The sequence below is a fragment of the Natator depressus genome, chromosome 2 (genome assembly GCF_965152275.1).
Source record: "Natator depressus isolate rNatDep1 chromosome 2, rNatDep2.hap1, whole genome shotgun sequence".
In the NCBI taxonomy this organism is placed as follows: domain Eukaryota; kingdom Metazoa; phylum Chordata; order Testudines; family Cheloniidae; genus Natator; species Natator depressus.
Window position 1 is genome coordinate 261,652,554 of NC_134235.1, and position 22,218 is coordinate 261,674,771.

The 22,218-nt window shown below is 51.6% G+C and overlaps 2 protein-coding genes across 7 annotated transcripts in view; one reads left to right on the forward strand and one right to left on the reverse strand.

The window, feature by feature from the left end:
* Nucleotides 1-22,218, reverse strand: part of LOC141983413 (uncharacterized) — a 44,337-nt gene that overhangs the window by 5,355 nt on the left and 16,764 nt on the right. For 2 of the 6 annotated variants that reach the window (XM_074946534.1, XM_074946532.1), the window contains exon 1: nucleotides 4,172-4,302. The exons of 1 other annotated variant lie outside the window; for it this stretch is intronic. Coding sequence is in view for 2 of the 5 variants with exons in the window: in XM_074946527.1 (XP_074802628.1) it covers nucleotides 4,172-4,336 (165 nt within the window). In the remaining 3 variants the exon portion in view is untranslated. Of the gene's footprint in view, nucleotides 1-4,171; nucleotides 4,360-10,216; nucleotides 10,235-22,218 lie in introns of those variants that run through there. 3 more of the 6 variants (XM_074946531.1, XM_074946527.1, XM_074946528.1) reach the window with 3 other exon arrangements.
* Nucleotides 12,426-12,961, forward strand: LOC141983425 (histone H2A-like). Its single transcript, XM_074946554.1, has one exon. The coding sequence runs from the start codon at nucleotides 12,503-12,505 to the stop codon at nucleotides 12,929-12,931; it is 429 nt and encodes a 142-aa protein (XP_074802655.1). The 5' UTR covers nucleotides 12,426-12,502; the 3' UTR covers nucleotides 12,932-12,961.

The window sequence follows — 22,218 nt, forward strand, 5'->3', positions numbered from 1 at the left end:
AGTGGGGGCAGCTGAAGTGAACAAATTGGAGGGGGGGGCGCAGGAGGTCTGGAGCAAGCAGCCAATCAGCAGAAAAGAAAGAACATTCTGAGTTTATAAGGGCTGGTTGGCAGCTGCCCCTCACGTTCCAGTGGGCGGGACAGCCTGCATATCACAGGTGGTGGGGTCTAATCTCAGTTGGAGACTAGCTGGAGCAGCCAGGAGGGCATTAAACTAACAATAAAGGGGGAGGGTGCTAAGGAGGCAAAGGCGATAGAAGGTCAGACTCCGTGTCTCACAAACAATCTGAATGAATGTGACAGAGAGGAAGGGAAGAAATGTTTCCATTGCTTCTATACCAATGTAGGAGTCTGGGTAACAAGCAGACGGAACTGGAAGTTCACACTGATGAGAAGGGATGTGATATAACGGGCATCACAGTTTTCAAGTATATAAAAGGTTGTTACACGGAGGAGGGAGAAAAATAGTTCTTCTTGACCTCTGAGGAGAGACAAGAAGCAATGGGCTTAAATTGCAGCAAGGACGGTTTAGGTTGGACGCTAGGAAAAACTTGCTAACTGTCAGGGTGGTTCGGCACTGGAATAAATTGCCTAGGGAGGTTGTGGAATCTCCGTCATTGGGGATTTTTAAGAGCAGGTTGGACAAACCCCCATCAGGGATGGTCTAGATAATACTTAGTCCTGCCTTGAGTACAGGGGACTGGACTAGATGACTTCTCAAGGTCCCTTCCAGCCCTACAATTCTATAATTACTAAAGCCTGGTGGGACAATTTGCAAGACTGGCATGTTAAAATGAATGATTATAACCTGTTTAGGATGAACATCGGGGCTAAAAGAACGGGGGGAGGGGGATTTCTACACCTGTTTTAGAGTTTTTGATAACTCAGAACCTCAGGATCTTGAACGCATATGGATCAATGTGCTAATTACAAAGCACAGGGAGAGGTCTGGTACATGCCACCTTATCAAGTCAAGGAAGAGAGGGAGTTTCTCCATAGGCACCTGAATGTAATGTGGGGAAAGAAAAATTGGGCAGGTCTGGGGGACTTCCGCTTGGAATGATGTGCTGGGGCCTCATGCAGCCAATAATAAAACACCACTAGGAGTTTCTAAAGATGCGGAACCATTTTTTTGTTCTGTGTTTGTACGACGAACGGCATCTGGTCTGACAAGCGCTTCTCGACACTACAGAAATGCCATTGTTACTTTTCTAACCCAAAAGGTATTGCCCCCAACACGAGGTAACTATTCTGGACCTCATTCTGGCTGGCAAAGGTCAATTAACCGCTAGCCTGGAAGCTGTGGTTGCCTCAGGACCAGTGATCGTGACCTGATTACATTCAATATAGGCAAACGGAGGACAGTCCCAACCAGTAATACATATACATGGTGCTTCAAAAGGGCTAATTTCCCAAAGCTGAGGAAAATTTTCAGTGAATTTGACTGGGAGGAAAAACACAGACAGAAAAATGTGTCTGAAAATGGGGAGTTCTTTAACAAGAGTTGATTAGAGGGCCAAAAAGCTGCAATTCCACAATGAAGAAAGAGAAATCCTACAAATGGACCCCCCACAACCCACCCCAGGGACCTTCTACATGCTTCCAAAGCCACACAAACAGGGGACTCCAGGCAGACCCATCATATCTGGCCACGGCACTCCTACTGAAGGAATATCAGGACTCACAGAAACCATCCTCAAACCGCACACCACACAAAGGACCAGCTTCTTCTAGGATGCTACGAGCTTCCTCCACAAACGCCGCAACATTAATAACCTCCCTAACACCAACGTCCCTCACAATGACAGTATCACTGCCTACCTCAAATATCTTCACGACAATGGACAACCCTCAGAGATCCACCCCAAACACATCGCCAAACTCATCTAATTCATCCTCACCCCTAACAACTTTACATTCAACAAACACTTAGTCCAAAGCATGGGAACAGCCCTGGGTGCTAGGATGGCTCCCCAATGTGCCACCCTATTTATACATAAAAGAATTTCTAGACAAGTGCACCCCAAAACCAATGATATATTTGAGAGACACCAATGATATTTTCATCCTCTGGACAGACGACTAACTCCCTCAGATTTCCACCACAACTTCTACAACCACCACCCGCCCACTAAACTCTCTCTGGAACCCTCCCACACCAGCTTCAACTTCCTGGTCACCTCGACCACCTTCAGCAATGGAACCCTACAGATAATTCCATACAAGAAACCCACGGATCACCACACCTATCCTGACAGATCCAGTCACCACCCAAAACACACCAAGAAATCTGTTGTCTACAGCTCAGCACTCAGATACCACAGACTACGCTTGGAGGTGAAAATCCAGAACTCACACCTTAACACACTCAAAACCGCCTTTACCACACACGGACACTCCACCAGAGAAGTAGATTGTATCCTGGAACGGGCCACCCACATACCCTGAGAGAGCCTGCTTCCATACAGAAATAAAGCCCCCTGACTATACACCCCTAGTTGTCACCTATCACCCCACACTGGAACCCATATGGGGAATCATCAAACAACCCATCCTCAATGGAGACCCCATCCTGAAAGAAATCTGTCCTGAACCCCCACTTCTGGCCACCAAACAGCCCCCCACAACTCCAGGCTCATCATCAGAAGCAAGCTCCCCACAGACCTGGTCACACCAACACAAAGCAGCACCAGATCCTGCCAAAACAGATGCAAAACCTGCAGACATATCTCCACTGCTACAATGCTCAACACCGCCGACAACACACCTTTCAAGATCCATGGATCCTACACGTGCCCATCACAACATGTGGTGTGCCTCATCCAGTGTATTAAATGCCCCGATAGCAACCATGTGGGTCACACCAGATGGTCACGACACTCTTGAATGACCTCGCACAGGCAAATGATAAAAGTCAAAAACACCCTATCAGCTATGGGTGGGTGAGCACGTCTCACAAAGCGATCACTCTACATCTGACCTCTCAGTCCGCGTCCTCAAAGGCAACCTGCACAACACTTTCAAAAGAGGAGCCTGGGAGATTAAATTCATAACCCTGCTAGGTACTAAAAATCATGGACCGAACAGAGACCCAACAACCTGTAAACCTTTTTGTCCTCTGACTGCAGATGTGTTAACGAGCCACTCCACCTTGAATGGTCCCAACTAATTACTCTAAACAATCTCTTCCACCTTGTATTTAGCTGCGAGGCTCCAGTACTTTTCCCAGACCTGAAGAAGAGCTCTGTACAGCTCCTCTCTCCCCCCACAGAAGCTGGTCCAGTCAAAGATAGGACCTCACCCCCCCTTGTATCGCTAATCAAGAGGGCAGCTTTGGCTAACAGCCCATTCCGGTTCAAAGGTGAAGGCAACAATTAGATGTAAAAATCAACAGAAAAGTGAAAAGAAGGGAAGCTAGACAGCAATCAACAGACATTAGCAGATAAGAAATGCAGAAAAAAGACAGGAGCCAACCTCCCGTCCCGCCCTGGGGGCAGGACCGCACACGCTCCCCACCCTAGGGCCTCCCACCAACCCACATAGACTGGGGGTAGGCAGGACTCGCCCTGCCCCCCTAAAATGGATAAAACAACCTAACAAATTCCACCACATAAAAGGAACCATGATCAGAAAACACCGGGACATGCTGGGGCTGGATCGGTCCCTGCTGGCCCAAGGCTCTGGGACGTTAATGGGGAGGGGTAATGAACCCCCGGGGGGCGGGCGGACTCTCCATCCCCGGCCAGGTTTCAGTCCAGCCGGGCTGGTTTCCGAAGAGCTCTGCGCTGGGGTCGCCTGCAGCCGGGTCTCCGGCCGGGGTGACCCAGGGGCCAGCCCCGCCCAGCCCATCACTGGGACTCCGCGGACACACCCGCAGCGCGCCCGGCCCTGGACCGGGCACGCGGGGCGGTGCGTCCCGCCGGCTGCCAGGCGGCTCGGCTCTCCCCAGCCCGGCGGGCTGGAGCTGCCGGCTGCCCCTTCCCCCGGCCGCGGGCTCCCCCCACGCCGCCCCCCGGAGCCAGGGGCTGGAGCGGGGAGGGGAAGGCGGCCGCCCCCCGGAGCCAGGGGCAGGAGCGGACGCGCCGCAGCCCGGCGCAGGCTCCAGGCCCCGCTGTGCCAGGGGCCGCTCCCCACTCGCACGCCCCGCAGCCGGGCCCTGAGCCCCGGCCTACCTGAGCCGGGGGCGCCCCGGCCCGCGGCCTCTTCCTCCCCATGGCGCTGGGCTGCCGGCCGCGCCCCGGGAGGACGGGAAGCGAGCTCCGGAGCAGGGAGCGGTGGGGCGGGCGAGACGGGCCAAGAGTCCTGCCACAGGGACGCCTGGCGGCCCCGCTCGGCATAGCCCCAGCCTGCCGGGAGCGGGTCCCTCCGCCCGCCCGCCAGTCTCCTCCCCTTCCCGGCGCGTCCTGCCCCGCGCCCCCGGGGCCGCGCCGCCCGCAGCGGGGCTTCGCGGTGTCCTGCAGCTCTGCGCCCCTTCCCCCGCCCTCCGCGGCTGTGGCTGCTGGCCAGTCCGCGGGGAGGCGCTAACCCGTGCCCAGCCTGGGCAGGGGAACCCTTAAAAACGGGGAGCCTGCGGACACTGGTACTGGCAACCCCCAACCCGGGCTCTGGTTAACGGCCTGACAAGCTGTGATAGTCTATTTCAAGAGGCCCGAGCCTGGGGTCTATGCCACATGAGAGCAGGAACACAGGAACTGCCCCACTGGGTCAGACCAGGATCTAGTACCGTCTCTGACAGTGGGCAGCTTCAGAGAAACCGCACAGTAGATGTGGGATAATCTGCCCCATGAGGAGTTTTATCCTCTTCTCCGATCATTAGAGATTGTTTTAAACCAGTGGCTCTCAACTACCGGACCCATTTCAGGAGTCGGATTTGTCTTGTGTACCCCAAGTTTCACCTCACTTAAAAACTACTTGCTTAAAAAATCAGACATAAAAATACAAAAGTGTCCCAGTGCATTATTACGGAAACAGTGCTGACTGTCTCATTTTGTCTGTATGAAATTTTAGTTTGCACTGCACTGACTTTGCTGGTGCTTTTTATGTAGCTGGTTGTAAAACTAGGCAAATCTCTAGATGAGTTGATGAACCCCAGGAAGACCTCTGCGTACCCCTGGTTGAGAACCAGTGCTTTAAACTATGAAGTACAAGGTTTAGCTCCCTTCCCTTTTGGTTAGCATTAACTATCGAAACTCTGACTGTCCTTGTTAGCCATATAAGCATCACATCCCTCTTTGAATTTCACTGCATTCGTGGACTTCATGTGGCAGTTCCACAGTTTAAGTGTGCATTGTGTGAAAAATATTTCCTGCTATCAATTTTAAATCTCCTCACCTCCCTTTCAGTTTCATTGATATAATGTACCTGCCCCAGGGCTGGGGCTTTGCAATGGGTATGTGTCTCCTTCCCCTTCTCCCATACAAGCTTCTGTATGGTGTTTGATCCCTGTCAAGGTTCCTCCCCCACTCTGAACGCTAGGGTACAGATGTGGGGACCTGCATGAAAACCTCCTAAGCTTATCTTTACCAGCTTAGGTCAAAAACTTCCCCAAGGTACAAAATATTCCACCCTTTGTCCTTGGATTGGCTGCTATCACCACCAAACAAATACTGGTTACTGGGAAAGAGCTGTTTGGAAACATCTTTCCCCCCAAAATACTTACCAAAACCTTGCACCCCACTTCCTGAACAAGGTTTGGTAAAAAGCCTCACCAATTTGCCTAGGTGACTACAGACCCAGACCCTTGGATCTTAAGAACACTGAACAATCCTCTCAACACTTGCACCCCCCCCCCTTTCCTGGGAAATGTTGGATAAAAAGCCTCACCAATTTGCATAGGTGACCACAGACCCAAACCCTTGGATCTGAGAACAATGAAAAAGCATTCGGTTTTCTTACAAGAAGACTTTTAATAGAAATAGGAGTAAATAGAAGTAAAGAAATCCCCTCTGTAAAATCAGGATGGTAGATAACCTTACAGGGTAATTAGATTCAAAACATAGAGAATCCCTCTAGGCAAAACCTTAAGTTACAAAAAAGATACACAGACAGAAATACAGGTTTCAGAGTAACAGCCGTGTTAGTCTGTATTCGCAAAAAGAAAAGGAGTACTTGTGGCACCTTAGAGACTAACCAATTTATTTGAGCATGAGCTTTCGTGAGCTACAGCTCACTTCATCGGATGCATACTGTGGAAATTGCAGAAGACATTATATACACACAGAGACCATGAAACAATACCCACCCCACTCTCCTGCTGGTAATAGCTTATCTAAAGTGATCATCAAGTTGGGCCATTTCCAGCACAAATCCAGGTTTTCTCACCCTCCGCCCCCCCCCCCACAAACTCACTCTCCTGCTGGTAATAGCCCATCCAAAGTGACCACTCTCTTCACAATGTGTATGATAATCAAGGTGGGCCATTTCCTGCACAAATCCAGGTTCTCTACAAGCCGTCAAGAACACTATCCCCGATAATGTCACGGCTAACCTGGTGGCTGAACTTTGTGACTTTGTCCTTACCCATAACTATTTTACATTTGGGGACAATGTATACCTTCAGATCAGCGGCACTGCTATGGGTACCCGCATGGCCCCACAGTATGCCAACATTTTTATGGCTGACTTAGAACAACGCTTCCTCAGCTCTCGTCCCCTAACGCCCCTACTCTACTTGCGCTATATTGATGACATCTTCATCATCCGGACCCATGGAAAAGAAGCCCTTGAGGAATTCCACCATGATTTCAACAATTTCCATCCCACCATCAACCTCAGCCTGGTCCAGTCCACACAAGAGATCCACTTTCTGGACACTACAGTGCTAATAAACGATGGTCACATAAACACCACCCTATACCGGAAACCTACTGACCGCTATTCCTACCTACATGCCTCCAGCTTTCACCCTGACCGCACCACACGATCCATCGTCTACAGCCAAGCTCTGCGATACAACCGCATTTGCTCCAACCCCTCAGATAGAGACAAACACCTACAAGATCTCTATCAAGCATTCTTACAACTACAATACCCACCTGCGGAAGTGAAGAAACAGATTGATAGAGCCAGAAGAGTTCCCAGAAGTCACCTACTACAGGACAGGCCTAACAAAGAAAATAACAGAACGCCACTAGCCGTCACCTTCAGCCCCCAACTAAAACCCCTCCAACGCATTATTAAGGATCTACAACCTATCCTGAAGGATGACCCAACACTCTCACAAATCTTGGGAGACAGGCCAGTCCTTGCCTACAGACAGCCCCCCAACCTGAAGCAAATACTCACCAACAACCACATACCACACAACAGAACCACTAACCCAGGAACCTATCCTTGCAACAAAGCCTGTTGCCAACTGTGCCCACATATCTATTCAGGGGACACCATCACAGGGCCTAATAACATCAGCCACACTATCAGAGGCTCGTTCACCTGCACATCCACCAATGTGATATATGCCATCATGTGCCAGCAATGCCCCTCTGCCATGTACATTGGTCAAACTGGACAGTCTCTACATAAAAGAATAAATGGACACAAATCAGATGTCAAGAATTATAACACTCATAAACCAGTCGGAGAACACTTCAATCTCTCTGGTCACGCAATCACAGACATGAAGGTCGCTATCTTACAACAAAAAAACTTCAAATCCAGACTCCAGCGAGAAACTGCTGAATTGGAATTCATTTGCAAATTGGATACTATTAATTTAGGCTTGAATAGAGACTGGGAGTGGCTAAGTCATTATGCAAGGTAGCCTATTTCCCCTTGTTTTTTCCTACCCCCCCCCCCGAGACGTTCTGGTTAAACTTGGATTTGTGCTGGAAATGGCCCACCTTGATTGTCATGCACATTGTGGGGAGAGTGGTTACTTTGGATGAGCTATTACCAGCAGGAGAGTGAGTTTGTGTGTGTATGGGGGTAGGGGGGGTGAGAAAACCTGGATTTGTGCTGGAAATGGCCCACCTTGATTATCATGCACATTGTAGGGAGAGTGGTCACTTTGGATAATCTATTACCAGCAGGAGAGTGAGTTTGTGTGTGTGTGTTTTTTGGAAAAAAAAAAAAAAGGGGGGGGGGTGACAAAACCTGTATTTGTGCTGGAAATGTCCCACCTTGATTTTCATGCACGTTGTAAGGAGAGTGGTCACTTTGGATAGGCTATTACCAGCAGGAGAGTGAGTTTGTGTGTGTGGTTTTTGGAGGGGGGTGAGGGGGTGAGAGAACCTGGATTTGTGCAGGAAATGGCCCACCTTGATTATCATACACATTGTGAAGAGAGTGGTCACTTTGGATGGGCTATTACCAACAGGAGAGTGAGTTTGGGGGGTGGGGGGGTGGAGGGTGAGAAAACCTGGATTTGTGCTGGAAATGGCCCAACTTGATGATCACTTTAGATAAGCTATTACCAGCAGGAGAGTGGGGTGGGAGGAGGTATTGTTTCATGGTCTCTGTGTGTATATAATGTCTTCTGCAGCTTCCACAGTATGCATCCGATGAAGTGAGCTGTAGCTCACGAAAGCTCATGCTCAAATAAATTGGTTAGTCTCTAAGGTGCCACAAGTACTCCTTTTCTTTTTACAGACAGAAATAGTTATTCTATTCAGCACAATTCTTTTCTCAACCATTTAAAGAAATCTAACACATACCTAGCTAGATTACTTACTAAAAGTTCTAAGACTCCATTCCTGGTCTATCCCCGGCAAAAGCAGTATATAGATAGACAGAGACCCTTTGTTTCTCTCCCTCCTCCCAGCTTTTGAAAGTATCTTGTCTCCTCATTGGTCATTTTGGTCAGGTGCCAGCAAGGTTACCTTTAGCTTCTTAACCCTTTACAGGTGAGAGGAGTTTTCCTCTGGCCAGGAGGGATTTTAAAGGGGTTTACCCTTCCCTTTATATTTATGACAATCCCAAATACAGTCAGGTTTATTTTTAGGCTCTCCTGGGGTGCTCAGCATAGAGGGAGCAGAGCAGTTCACAAACAGGAGTGATTTTATCCTTATAACAGCCCCCCATTGGGAATGTCGGTGCTAGTATCTCCATTCAAAAAAAGAACTAGCTAAGTTCATGGAGGATAGGACCATCAGTGGCTATTAGCCAGGCTGGGCAGGGATGGTGTCCCTAGCCTCTGTTGGCCAGAAGCTGGGAATGGGCGACGGGGGGGCGCTGATCTGTGGGGCTTGCTGGCAGGCGGGAGGTGCTGGGGGGTGGATGGGAGCTGATGGGGGGTTGCCGGTGCAGCCCCGGAGCACCCACGGAGTTGGTGCCTATGCCTCTGGGGCACCTGGCACTGGCCACTGTCGGATACTGGGCTGGAGATTAAACAATGATTAAGCAATGGACGCAAGGCCCCAGAGGAAATGTATGTGATAGTCGGTAACTAAAACCAGGTCTCCTGAATGCTGGCCCTGTGCCTTAATGACCAAACCACCCTTCCTCCCACGTGTCTTTTCATCTTGGGCTTTGTGATGGAGTCACAGGCCCTGTGCTCTGGAACTGCTCTGTATGAAGCCAGCCAGGACTCTGGGTAACGTGACTCCCCTCAGGGCACGCTGTTCAGGGCAAAAAGCCTCCTTAGCTATTGCCTTCCCAGTCTGACCTCAGAGCATTCAGACCCGCTGTTCACACCGCACACTTCCCCTTGGTGGGTCCACATGGACGGGACCCCTGAGGAAGCCAGAGGGCCCTGCACCCCAACTCTGCAGCCAGCCGTGACTCTCAGCCAGTGTATAACACAGAAGGTTTATTAGTCAAAAGGAACACCATGTAGAACAGAGCTTGTTAGCACAGAAATCAGTGAGTTTCAGCAAAGTCCATCTTGGAGAATCCTGGGCCAGACTCCAAGTCCCAAACAGGAGATTGCCCAGCTTCCAGCAACCTAACCTCCGACACACTCGTTGCCCCTTCTCTTGGTCTTTTTCTCGCTTCCAGGGCAAAGTGTCACCTGGTCGCATCCCCCTCCTGCTTACGGAAGGCATTGGCCATCGCCTATGTGCAGGCAGCTGGAGCTGCCTCACCTGCCCCCGAGGGTCTTGGCAAAAGTCACACACCCTTATCCCCACCACCCAGGCATTGGTGCAATACACAGGGAAACTGAGGCACACACAGTAATCGTGTAAAAGGGTAAGATTCACATAGGCTTGCATACAACATAATAAGGAGGAAAAATCCACTTGGTCACAGGCTTCGTAGTAGGTTTAATGCCCTGTGCTTACCTGAATTTTGATTCTTCTTGAACTTCATTGTGGCGGGAACTTTAAAGTGGCACCGTCTTGCTCCTTACTCCCTCTGCACAGGCAGCGTCTGAGCTGCTACGTTTTAGCGACACAAAGTTTTTACTGGTTTTTACTTCTGTCAGCCCTGCAGTGGCGGAGAGTGGGTGAGTGAGCTGGATTTTAGTCCACCTCAGGCATCACCAGCAGCATGTTAACCATGTTCTAATTGTGCAGTCTTCATGAGTGGTGGGTGACCCACCAGCTTGCGGAGACTAGCCCCTGGCCGGCCCTGCCCCTCTCACCAGAGCCCAGAGCCCCCACCCCCACAGTCGCCAGCCCCCCCACACCCCCCCCGGAGCACCTGGCAGGCAGCACACGGCCCCCCCCAGGCCTCAAGCAGGTGGGTGCCCCCTGAGTGCCAAGCAGGGCAGGCGGCATGCAGCCCCCCCAGGCGGGCAGCACGCAATCCCCCCTGAGCGCCAGGCAGCGCCCCCAGCACCCAGGGACTCCCCAGCGCTGGGAGGCCCCAGCCACCCCAAGTCCCCTAGCCCCAGCCCTAGCTCCAGCACACTTCCCTGAAGAGGGGCAGCCAGCCTGCCTGGGCTGGGGGGCTGAGGGGGAAGGGCAAGCAGCAGGGGGCCTTCCTGGCAGAGCATGGGCGGGGCCATGCTGGGCTATTTGGGGTGGCAGCCCATGGCAGTCTTTATTGCTGGTGATGTATGAGCACAGGCTCTGACTTGTACTTTTCCCGGTGGGTGCGCCATCCCCGCCCCGTCCCCAGGCCCCGCCCACGCTCCGCCTCTTCCTGCTCTCACTCCACTTCTTCCTGCCCCTGCTCAGCCCCTCCCCTGAGGCCCCGCCCTTGCTCCGCCTCTTCCCACTCACGGTATGCCCCCTCCCCCGAGCGCCTCCCGCCAGCCGCCAAACGTCAGCCTCGCTGGGCGGCTGTGGCTAGTGGGTGCTGAACATCCCCTATTTTTCCCCCATGGGTGCTTGAGCCCCGGTGCACCCATGGGGTGGGCACCTACGGTTCATGGGCCAGCACTGAGGCATCTTGGTATGGGGAAATATAGGCTGTTTTGACCCTCAAGCTTTGCACCTTTTTGCTCAGGATCCAGAGCTGTCAATCTGGCACGTTGCACCTGGTACAAAGGTGTTTCCGGGGCATGTTTCTGAAGGCTGGGAGGAGGGCATCTTCCATCCACCCAGGGAGGATGGGCAAGGTCGTGTGTGGTGACCAGAGTGACTCTGTAGATGGTGGATGAAGCAGATGGGGTTTCTTAGCTTGGAGGGGAATGGCAGGTATGGAGCACGTCAGTTCCATGCTTCAAAGGTCTGTGAGGTGCGTGAGTTTCAGTAGGATCTCATAAACACCGAGCAGGAAGAGGAATTGTTTAGGGTGTTATAAAGAGAGAACTAGCAGTAATGGGACGGATTAAGAAAGGGCAGATATATGATGAATATCCGGAAAGCTTACTGACAGCAAGTAATCTCCATCTGTCTATTTAGGTTCTTATCTTGGTGCCAATCACCGCAGTATCTGAGTGCCTTCATTATACTGAAGTATGAGGGTGTGGAAGAGTTTCCGAAGGGAAGTAGTGGGAAAAGACTGGAGAAGGGCTAGATATGACCTGACTAGATGTGAAACAGTGTGGTCTAAGGATTAGAATAGGGGACTGGATTCTGCCACACTGTGAGTGTAGTCACTTATCCTGCGTGATACTTACCCACCTTTGTAAAGTGCTGTGGATGGCAGGGCTCCGTCCTTTGGGAGTGTTTACTACTCGGTCTTGTCCATCTCCAACTTGTGTAGCTCAGTGACGAGGAGACCATCAGCTAGGAGTGCGCAGGGAAGAACCCATGCTGGTTCATGTTTGAGAAGGAAGTATTTGGGCAAGACATTAGGGGAAGACAACATCTTCCCTCCCCTCTGCACATGATGTGTGTAAACGTGATGAGTTAAAGGAATTATCCTGTAAATTAAGATCATATTACACAAGAGCTTGTCTAAAAAGACCTATGCTCGTCTTCACCTCTCCCTTGAAACTGCAAAGGTCAACAGGCTGTTAATGAAAATGACATCATAAAGAGAGGAAATATCCCCATTGGCTAATAAAGGATCTTGCTTCCCATTGGTTCATACCCAACGAATCAAAATGTAAGGTTGCCATCCTTCCTCCCTCCCTTCCCCCCACCGCCATAGTGTTGAATCCTCAATCCGAGCCTCTTTCGCTCCTGTTGCTGTTTACTGCAGGGAGTGCCACTGAGCCGCAGGAATTTGCAATCATGTCTGGGCTGGGGAAGACCAGGGAGGCACCTCAGGCAAACTCCAAGTCCCAGTCTTCTCGGGAGAAGTTTCAGTTCCCTGTGGACCATATAGAGAAGATGCTGCGTAAGGGACACTGCATCAAGCGGATCAAAGGAGGAGCACTGGTTTACCTGGCTGCCGTGATTGAGTACCTGACCACTGAGCTCTTGGCACAGGCTGGGAACGCCACCCGGGACGACCCGAGGAGATGTATCACGCCGCGGCACCTGCGGCTTGCCATCCGCCGTAACAAGGACCTCCACAAACTACTGCTGGGCAGCGATGCTGTCTTCCAGGGGGGGATCCTACCCAACAGCCAGGCCATGCTGCTGAAGACCAAGAGCAGCAAATCCTCCAGGAGCAAGAGTCTTCATCTGCCGGGGGAGAACACCCTCCAGGAGAAATAGGAGTGACTTGGCCCTTCCCTTTCACAGCCACCCACGTGCTCTATTAAAAGATACAAACCCAGCACTGCTTTTCATTGCCAGGGATGGATTAATAAACGTGTATATGGAGAAGAGAAAGGGGGCGCCGCGTGGGATGTATCTGAGCCCGGGAGGTGTGATGTCCTGAGTTTTCATCCCAGCTTTGCAGTTGGGCCTTGGGCAAGTCCCCTAATCTCTGTGTCTTTCAGCTTCCCTATCTGTAAAAGGAGGAAATCAATTTTTACCTACCGTGGACTAGTCAATATCTCCACAGTGCTTTGCACAGGAAGGGCCAGACCCCTGTCTCGTTGAAGCCAATGGGAATTTTGCCATTGGCTTCGACAGACCAGAATTTGGACCGTAAAGTCTTAGGTGCTGTATGGATAAGTGGCTTAAAGAACCATGGCTGTCGGCAGCACATTTTGCTCTCTGTCTTTTGTGATAGGCTGGAAGCCTGATCTTTCCTCCCATGAGAGCAGCTGAATTTGCACTAAGGTGCTGGAAGGTAAAAGGCAGGAAAACAAACTTATCCTGGGACATGAAAGGCCTGGCAGGGGAGGAGAGATGCAACAATATTAGATTTGTTGGTTTGAAACCCATCTTAAAATGTCGAATTAATCATGTAGGGCCAGATCCTCGGCTGCTGTTGATCAGCATAGCTCCAAGTCTTCAATGAATGAGCTCTGCTGATTGACACCAGCTGAGATTCTGGCCCTTAGTACTTTTCATGCTGCTGTGTTATTCGGTTGCTCTGCCAGGCCTCCACTCTCTATCTAACAGGCCTCCACTGCTTTCAAAACTTTCCTCAGAGCTTCACTTCTCCACGCTGGCTGTCTGTCCCAAATCTTCCCTGGTGGAGCCAACGGCATCAGCCCAGGGATGTTCTTTGGACCCCTAATCCTAGTCTTCCTGCAGGGGCGCCATTTTGAGGGGGCTCCTTCTCCCCCTCCCCCCGAGTTTTGAACCAGAGGTCTGCTCACAGCACATGCCCTAGCCCCAGACAGAGCTTGAGTGTGGAATGTGATGAGTTCTGTGCTGCTCTCAGCTTTCCCCTTGGGGCAGGGAGTTTGTTATAAACAGAGGCTGGTTGATTAAGATAACAAAGGGCTTGCATTAAATTAAATTAAGGATTATTAGATGATCCTGAAAGCACTGCCAGGCAGTCCAGTTAAAAGATAGGAAACAAAGGGTAGGAATAAATGGTCAGTATTTTGTAGGGGATTGAGGTAAATAGTGGCGTCCCCCAGGGGTCTGTACTAGGACCAGGGCTGTTCAACTTATTCATACATGATCTGGAAAAAGGGGATAACAGTGAGGTGGCAAAATTTGCAGATGATACAAAATTATTCAAGATAGTTAAGTCCAAAGCTGTCTGTGAAGAGTTACAAGGGATCTCACAAAACTGGGTGACTGGGCAACAAAATGGCCGATGAAATTTAGTGTTGATAAATACAAAGTAATGCACATGGCAAATATAATCCCAACTTTACATACAAAATGCTGGAGTCTAAATTAGCTGTTACTTGTCAAGAAAGAGATCTTGGACTCATTGTGGATAGTTCTCTGCAAACACCCACTCAAGGTGCAGCGGCAGTCAAAAAAGCAAACAGACTGTTGGGAATCATTAAGAAAGGGATAATAAGGGAGAGATAATAAGACAGAAAATATCATATTGCCTCTATATAAATCCATGGTTCGCCCACATCTTGAATACTGTGTGCAGATGTGGTCGCCCCCTCTCAAAAAAGATATACTGGAATTGGAAAAGGTTCAGAAAAGGGCAACAAAAATGATTAGGGGTATGGAACGGCTTCCGTATGAGGAGAGATTAATAAGACTGGGACTTTTCAGCTTGGAAAAGAGAGGAGTAAGAGAGGATATGATAGAGTCTATAAAATCCTGACTGGTGTGGAGAAAGTAAAGAAGGAAGTGTTATTTACTCCTTCACATAACACAAGAACTAGGGGCCACCAAATGACATTAATAGGCAGCAGATTTAAAACAAACAAAAGGAAGTATTTCTTCACAGTCCGACCCTTTGCCAGAGGATGTTGTGAAGGCCAAAACTAGAACAGGATTCAAAAAAGAACTAGATAAGTTCATGGAGGACAGGTCCATCAATGGCTATTAGCCAGGCTGGGCGGGGACGGTGTCCCTAGCCTCTGTTTGTCAGAAGCTGGGAATGGGCGACAGGGGATGGATCACTTGATGATTCCCTGTTCTGTTCATTCCCTCTGGGGCACCTGGCACTGGCCACTGTCAGAAGACAGGATACTGGGCTAGATAGACCAATGGTCTTATCCAGTATGGCCGTTCTGATGTTCTTATATAGAACCCAGATGTATCTGCCCTGTGCTGTAACCCACTAGACCCCACTCCCTTCCAGAGCTGGGCTAGGGCATGCACTGTGAGCAGATCTCTGGTTCAAAACTCGATGTGGGGACAGGAGCCCACCCATCTCCTCCTAAATGGCGCCCCTGCACTAGACCCCACTCCCCTCCCAGAGCTGGGGTAGAACCCAGGAGTCCTGATGGGGTCTCTCTCTCTCTGCAGAGTTAGTAACAAAGTAAGAATATACATTAACATTTTAAACCTAATTGGTGTCCCTTAAGTGACTTGCCACAACAAGAACATGTTATATTAGAGCTGAGTGGGTCTAATATTTATTTAAATGTTTTTTCTTTTATATAGGAATTAGATACATGGCTCCTGTCAGCTAATTGTTAAGTTATCTGCCTCCCTTAGAGTTTTCAGGTGCCTACGTAACCCCTGGAATCACAGTTAAAGTTGCCTCCCCCCCTTCACCAAAATCTGAAATGGTGCCCTTGATTTTCCTCCTCCTCTCCCCTGAATTCACCAGAGGAAGCTTGGAGTTCCCAGCTGGGAAGTGGCAAAGCAGCCAGCGTAATGGACACGCCGGGCTGAGCCAGGTCCTTCTCTCTCCTGGCCTAAGGGCCTTTGCAGAGACGGTGCCAGGAACTCAGGGGTGAGTGGAGAAGAGGAGCAGCGGGGCAGGCGGGATCTGGGGCTGGATGGTGGTGGGTAGGTCTGGAGGCAGAGATGTCGGGTTGTCTCTATGGGGGAGCGACGGGCAGAGGAGACCCTGCAGCTCTGCCCTCGGTGCACAGAGCCCCGTCCCTGCAGGGCCCACCCAGCGCCCCTGGCTGGGCACCTTGGGCAATAACAATAAGAGGACGCCAGCCTCCTTCAGCAGCCCCAGCTCGGTTAACTGGCATCTGCTGGACGTGAACCTGCCCGCTTGGTGCTTGCTGGCCAGGCTGCTATTTCTACCTCCCCTCCATTGGCTTGGGAGCGCTGCTCCCATAGGCACCCGGGCCAGGGAGGGGGTGAAAAGAAGAGGCAGAAATAAAAGGCACCCACAGCACTTCGGCCTGAGACGGGCCTTGGCTGCCAGCAGCACCTCCAGCTTCTGGGAGCGCGGGGCGAGCTGGCCCTGCTGGGGACAGGCCTCCGAGCGCTCGACTCAAAGGAGACGGAGGGGATGGAATAACCTGCGCCAGGCACGGGACCGGGGACCAAGGGGCGCTCCCTTCCCCCATCCCTCGATGCATTGCCAGCACAGCCAAGCACCACTGCCGTCCGTGTTCCCCATTCCTTGGCCTGCGGGACCCCACTTTTAGGGGCGCTGTGCAGGGGCCTCGCTCCGGGAAGGAGCCGTGGTGGTGATAGTGCCCAGCTCTGCAGGACCAGGAGTGGGAGAGGCTGGCAGAGGGACTCTCCCGGACTCACCAGCCCTTGAGGAAGCTGCGGGCACGCAGGCCATTCTGGGAGGTGAGATTCCTCCACCAGTTGCCCCACTGGACTGTATGCGAAGGGAGAGGCCTGGCGTCACAGGCTGGCTGGCCCGTTAGGGAGAGTTGGGTCCAGTCTGTGACAGATCACCTCCCCCAGCTGATCCCGATTGGCTAGGGAGCAGGCGGCCCTGGTCAGTTACTAAACCCGGCTGGGAAGGGGTCCTGCAATGCCAACAAAGGGCGAGCAAGCTGTTAGGGCAAGGCGCTGCGGAAGGGTGGAAGGCTCTGGAGACCGGCCCCGGAAGAGGGGAGGCTCCCGGAGGAAGCCCTGAGAGAGGAGCAGAAAGAACAGGGTGCTGAGTCCACGAGGGGCCAAGGCCCTTCTGTTCATGCTGCCCCTGGGACTGTTGTCTAAGGTTGTGTCCGGCACAGAGAGAGATCAGTGCCTGGGAGTCTCCCCGGAGGAAAGGCAGGCCTAAGGCAGGGAGCGCTGGTGAGGGGTAACTAGCTAAACCCGAGTAGAAGGATGGGGTCCCGCCCAAGGCTGGGACAGAGCATCTTCTGTTGATTTTGTTATATTTGTTTGGGAACATTGGTTTCCTGGGAGGGGAACTTTGGGTGAGGGATAAGTTGCCGCAGCATCAGACCACGTGGGAGGCAGCGGCCAACCACGGACTGAGGGAAACTGAGGCAGGGTGAGTAATATCCCAGTGGGCAACAAGAAGGTGCTGCAGAGGCTGACTCTGCCACATCTGGCCCGTGCATGTGTCTGGTTCCGGGAGGAGGAGCAGAGATGGAAGAGGCAGCTCCCTCTAGCTTTCGCTGTACAATGCATGGCTCTGCTGCAGCACGGTGTGTGTGAGAGAGAGAGTGGGCACGGGGCGGGGGAGGCCCGGGGCTGGAGAAACAATCATTGTCATGAGACTCTTGGCAAAATCATGAGAGTTGGCAACCCTGTGGGCACCTGGGACAGCACTGGGCAGGGAACCCAGCACGGAGTGCCAGTTAACAGTCCATGGATAGGATCAAGAGCAGCTCACACCTTTCAGAGCTAAAGGTTCAGGCTCTTTGTCTGCAGCTAGCAATGAATTGTGTCACATTAGGAAGGTTTTCTTCACAAGCAGAGGGTCAGAAGCTATTTTGTTTTAATGCTGCAGAGCAGGACACCAAGAGAGATGTAATCATAGAAATGTCGGGCTGGGAGGGACCTCGACAGGTCAACTAGTGCAGCCCCCTGTGCTGAGGCAGGACCAAGGAAACCCAGACCATCCCTGACAGCTGTTTCTCTAACCCAGGGATTGGCAACCTTTGGCACACGGCCCCCTGGCGGGCCGGGCCAGTTTGTTTACCTGCCGCGTCCGCAGGTTCGGCCGATCGCAGCTCCCACTGGCCGCGGTTCACCGTTTCAGGCCAATGGGGGCTGCGGGAAGCGGCGCGGGCTGAGGGATGTGCTGGCCGCCGCTTCCCGTAGCCCCATTGGCCTGGAGCGGCGAACCGCGGCCAGTGGGAGCTGCGATCGGCCGAACCTGCGGACATGGCAGGTAAACAAACCGGCCCGGCCCGCCAGGGGCCTTCCCCTGGCAGGCCGCAGGCCAAAGGTTGCCAATCCCTGCTCTAACCTGTTCTTAAAAACCTCCAGTGATGGGGTTCCCCAGCCTCCCTTGGAGCCTGTTCCAACTGATCACTGTCTTTTTTGAAGACTGTTACCCGGTCCCCCCTCAGTCTTCTTTTCTCAAGACTAAACTTGCCCAGTTTTTTAGAACTTCCCTTACAGGTCAGGTTTTCTCAACCTTTTATCACTTCTGCTGCTGTCCTCTGGACTCTCTCCTACTTGTCCACATTTTTCCTAAAGTGTGGTACCCGGAATTGCACACAGAACTCCAGCAGGGGCCTCACCAGTGCTGAGTAGAGTGGGACAATGACCTCCCGTGTTTTACAGAAACAGGAGGTGGGTCCCAGGAAGAAATAAACATCTTCTTCATCTGTTTAGAGTGGAGACTGCAGCTTAGTGCCGTCTTGTGGACACTGCCTGTATCCAGCAGGAGGTGCGAAGGCGAGAGGACACCGGCTAGGGTGACACAAGGAGATGCCAGACTTTGGAGTCGCTGAGTGAGCTATTTCATCCACTATGTTCTTGGTGTAATAACTGAATACAAGCAATTCACTTGGGACTTGCTGCTTCCTCATGAATAGCCGAGGGACCACCCACATACTGGATCCTGATGCAACAAAATACTGGACTGAATTCCAGTCCATCTACACCAGTGGTTCTCCATCTGGTTGGGCTCAGGACCCATTTGTAACCTTGACGGCCCGTCATGACCCAGTAAATAGCTTTAATGCAAAAAACATCTGGTTTACTACACATTTCGTATCCACAATATACACATTAATGTAACAAGTATTAACTAGGTACACCCTGCATACCATGGTGGTGTCTCCTGCGGTTCCTGTCCCATGGGGCTGGCTGGGCTCGGCTGGGTCCCCTCTCCCGGTGTTGTGACCTTCAGGGGGTGCAGTGCTGCTCAGGTTTGGCCCTTGCTGACGGGTGGCCAGCCAGGCCACATTTGCATGACTGGTGTTGTGACCCGGCGCATGGGTGACACTGCTGCGCCTTCAGATTTGGCCTGGCTGCACCCTGTCACCTGACAGAGGGGTAGCTGGGCCAAACCTGAGTGGCACCACAACCTTGTGCACCAGCTCAGAGCGCCCGGAGCAGGGGCCTGAGCCCAGCCAGCCCTACAGGAGCGGAGCTGCAGGAGCTGCCGCTGTGGGGTGGTGCAGGGCAGGTTCTGCATCCTCCCCCCGCCACGCCAGGGTCTCCCTGCCAAGAAGCAGGAGCTGACCCCCTCCCCAATACCCAGGCCTCCTACGTGACCCTTTGACACATTCTGGTGACACAATTTTAGGTCATGACCCACAGGTTGACCCCCTGAGCTAAATTACACCAAGGATGAATTTTCCGCATTGTTATTTACTTCTCTGAAAGGAAGAAGCAATGAGGTGTGAGAGGAGACAAGAATGAACGGCAGCCAATATATCTCTGCATATGCTCATTTAATTAGAATCTGAATATTACATAGTACTGGATATAGTTGTTTGATGTATTTAAGAATATAACATAAGAACGGCCATACTGGATTAAACCAATGGTCCCTCTAGCCCAGTGTCCTGTCTTCCGACAGTGGCTAATGCCAGGTGCCCCAGAGGGAATGAACAGAACAGGTCACCATCAAGTGATCCATCCCATTCCCAGCTTCTGGCAAACAGAGGGCTAGAGACACCATCCCTGCCCATCCTGGCTAATAGCCCTTGCTCGACCTGTCCTCCATTTGATTTGGAATCATGTAGGCAGCCATGTAGAAATAACAATACAGTGCACTACTACGACCCTGCCCCTCTGGGATCTCGATAAACACAGTGGGGATCTCGACACCACGTCTGAGCCAGCACATCTCATGGGTTTTAATAAAAACCCTAATTAGGAAAATAAAGAGTTCAGCCCTATGAAGGGCCAAATCTTTAGCGGTGTAAAGTCAGTGCAGTGACAGGATTTACACCAGCTGAGGATCTGGGCCCTGATATCTCAGGAAGCAGCCATGTTATTCTGCAAGCCCTCAGTACATGGAATGTCTCCCATTGACTAAGTAAGGGGCTGGCAAGATTGAGCTTTTAAAGAATGAAGCCCCCCCTGTGCAACGAATGCAATCCCCCATTGACACCTGAGGAACCTATAGCACAGAGAGGGGAAGTGTCTTGCTCAGGGGCAGAGAGAGGACCAGACCCCAGAAGACGTGACTCTCAGTCCTTAACCACTAGACTTTATGCCCTGCTGGGTGGCTGATGTGACACACGGAGCTGCCACTCCCCAGTTTAAAGCTCCCAGGAGTGAGTTAGGGCAGGTCTACACTACAGTTACATCGGCGCAGCTCCACCGCTGTAGCGCATCTGGTGAAGACGCTCTAAGCCGATGGGAGAGGCTGCAGCTATGCCGGCCCCAGAAGCTCTCCCACCAAGATAGCGCTGTCTACATGGGGGTGGGGGGGTGAAGATCGGCATAGATACATCACTCTGGGGTGTGGATTTTTCATGCCTCTGAGCGACATAGTTAGACTGAAGTAGGTACGTCGTGTAGATCAGGCCTCAGTCAATCGCAGAAGGGGAGACCAAATTACCGTATCTGCATGTTGCTCTTTAAATGTAATAAGTTAACCCTTTTCTAACCGAGCTGTTGAGATGTAATGAACCCCTGCCTCATAGGTCTTCAGCAGGGTTTCCATCCCAAACCTTCAGCTCTACTGAACCAACCTCTACCACTTGAGTTAAAGGAGTAACTTCAACAGCAACAGCAGTACTAGGCCGTTATCCTTATAGGGGCCAGCCAGTTGAGGGGGACATGACACATGCTTTGCCAGTGGATTGCATAGGCATCTCTACATGGCTGAAATTTTTATTTTCCAGCTTGGATCTACTGATGTTGCAAACGTTTTGGATTTTTTTCCCTTTACAGACATGGTTCAAGGATGAACTTATCTAGAAGCTCAGTGATGGAGCAGTCTGCTTAGACATTTAATAAAAGTATAACCCCAGTAAGAGTTGGAAGTTCAAACCAGACACGTTACCCATTAGGCTACACAGTCCTTTGGTACAACTGACCCATAGTTACAGGCCCGAAAGGGAAGGTGCCCTGAATGCAACAGAAACATATTGAGACAATTCCACATTGAAAAATCCAAACCAAAGAGCAGGGCTACAAAGTAATTTCCCTGGGTCACGCTGAGACCTATGTCCATGCACAAGCCCCTGCAAAGAAACCAGCCCTCACTGTGCGCTTTTGCTTCTGCAACACAAAAGCTTTTTTAAACATCTGCAATAAATAGGAAGGGCCAGGTCTTGGCACAGCAGCTGGGGCTCAGCTCTGAGCCAGGGGCTATGGGAGACCTAGGAATCTTCCACATGCCGCTCAAGCCCTAGGGCGTGGATTTCACCCGGCACAAGTGATACAGCAGAGCACTGAGGGATGCAAGAGTCCAAAGGGAAGAAATGTTCCTCTCAGGGCCTTTCTTCCCCCAGGCTATGCCCCCTTGGCTAGCGTGTCTGTAATGCCGAGGTATTAGTCTGCGATACAAACACAGGGCCTGAGCCTGCAATCCGTCCCAATGGGAGTGCTCCCTGCTCAAGATGGCTGTAAGCAGAGGTCTACACTGACCCTTCAGAGACCTGAGTTCTAGGCCCACCTCTGCCACTGACCTGCTGTGTGATCTCGGCCAAGTCGCTGCACCACTTTGTGCCTTTGTCGCCTTGCAGCCCTTCAGCTGTCTTGGCTAGACTGCCAGGTCTCTGGGCAGCAAATCTCTCTCACTGTGTGTTTGTGCAGCACTCGGTATGAGGGGCCTCCAGAGGCTAATATAATGCAAATAATAATAATGAAAAACGTCACCCCATTGACTTTAAGGGCCTGAATTCTGATCTGGCTCATGCAAGTGTCAGTCAGCAGGAGTATTTCCACCGGGA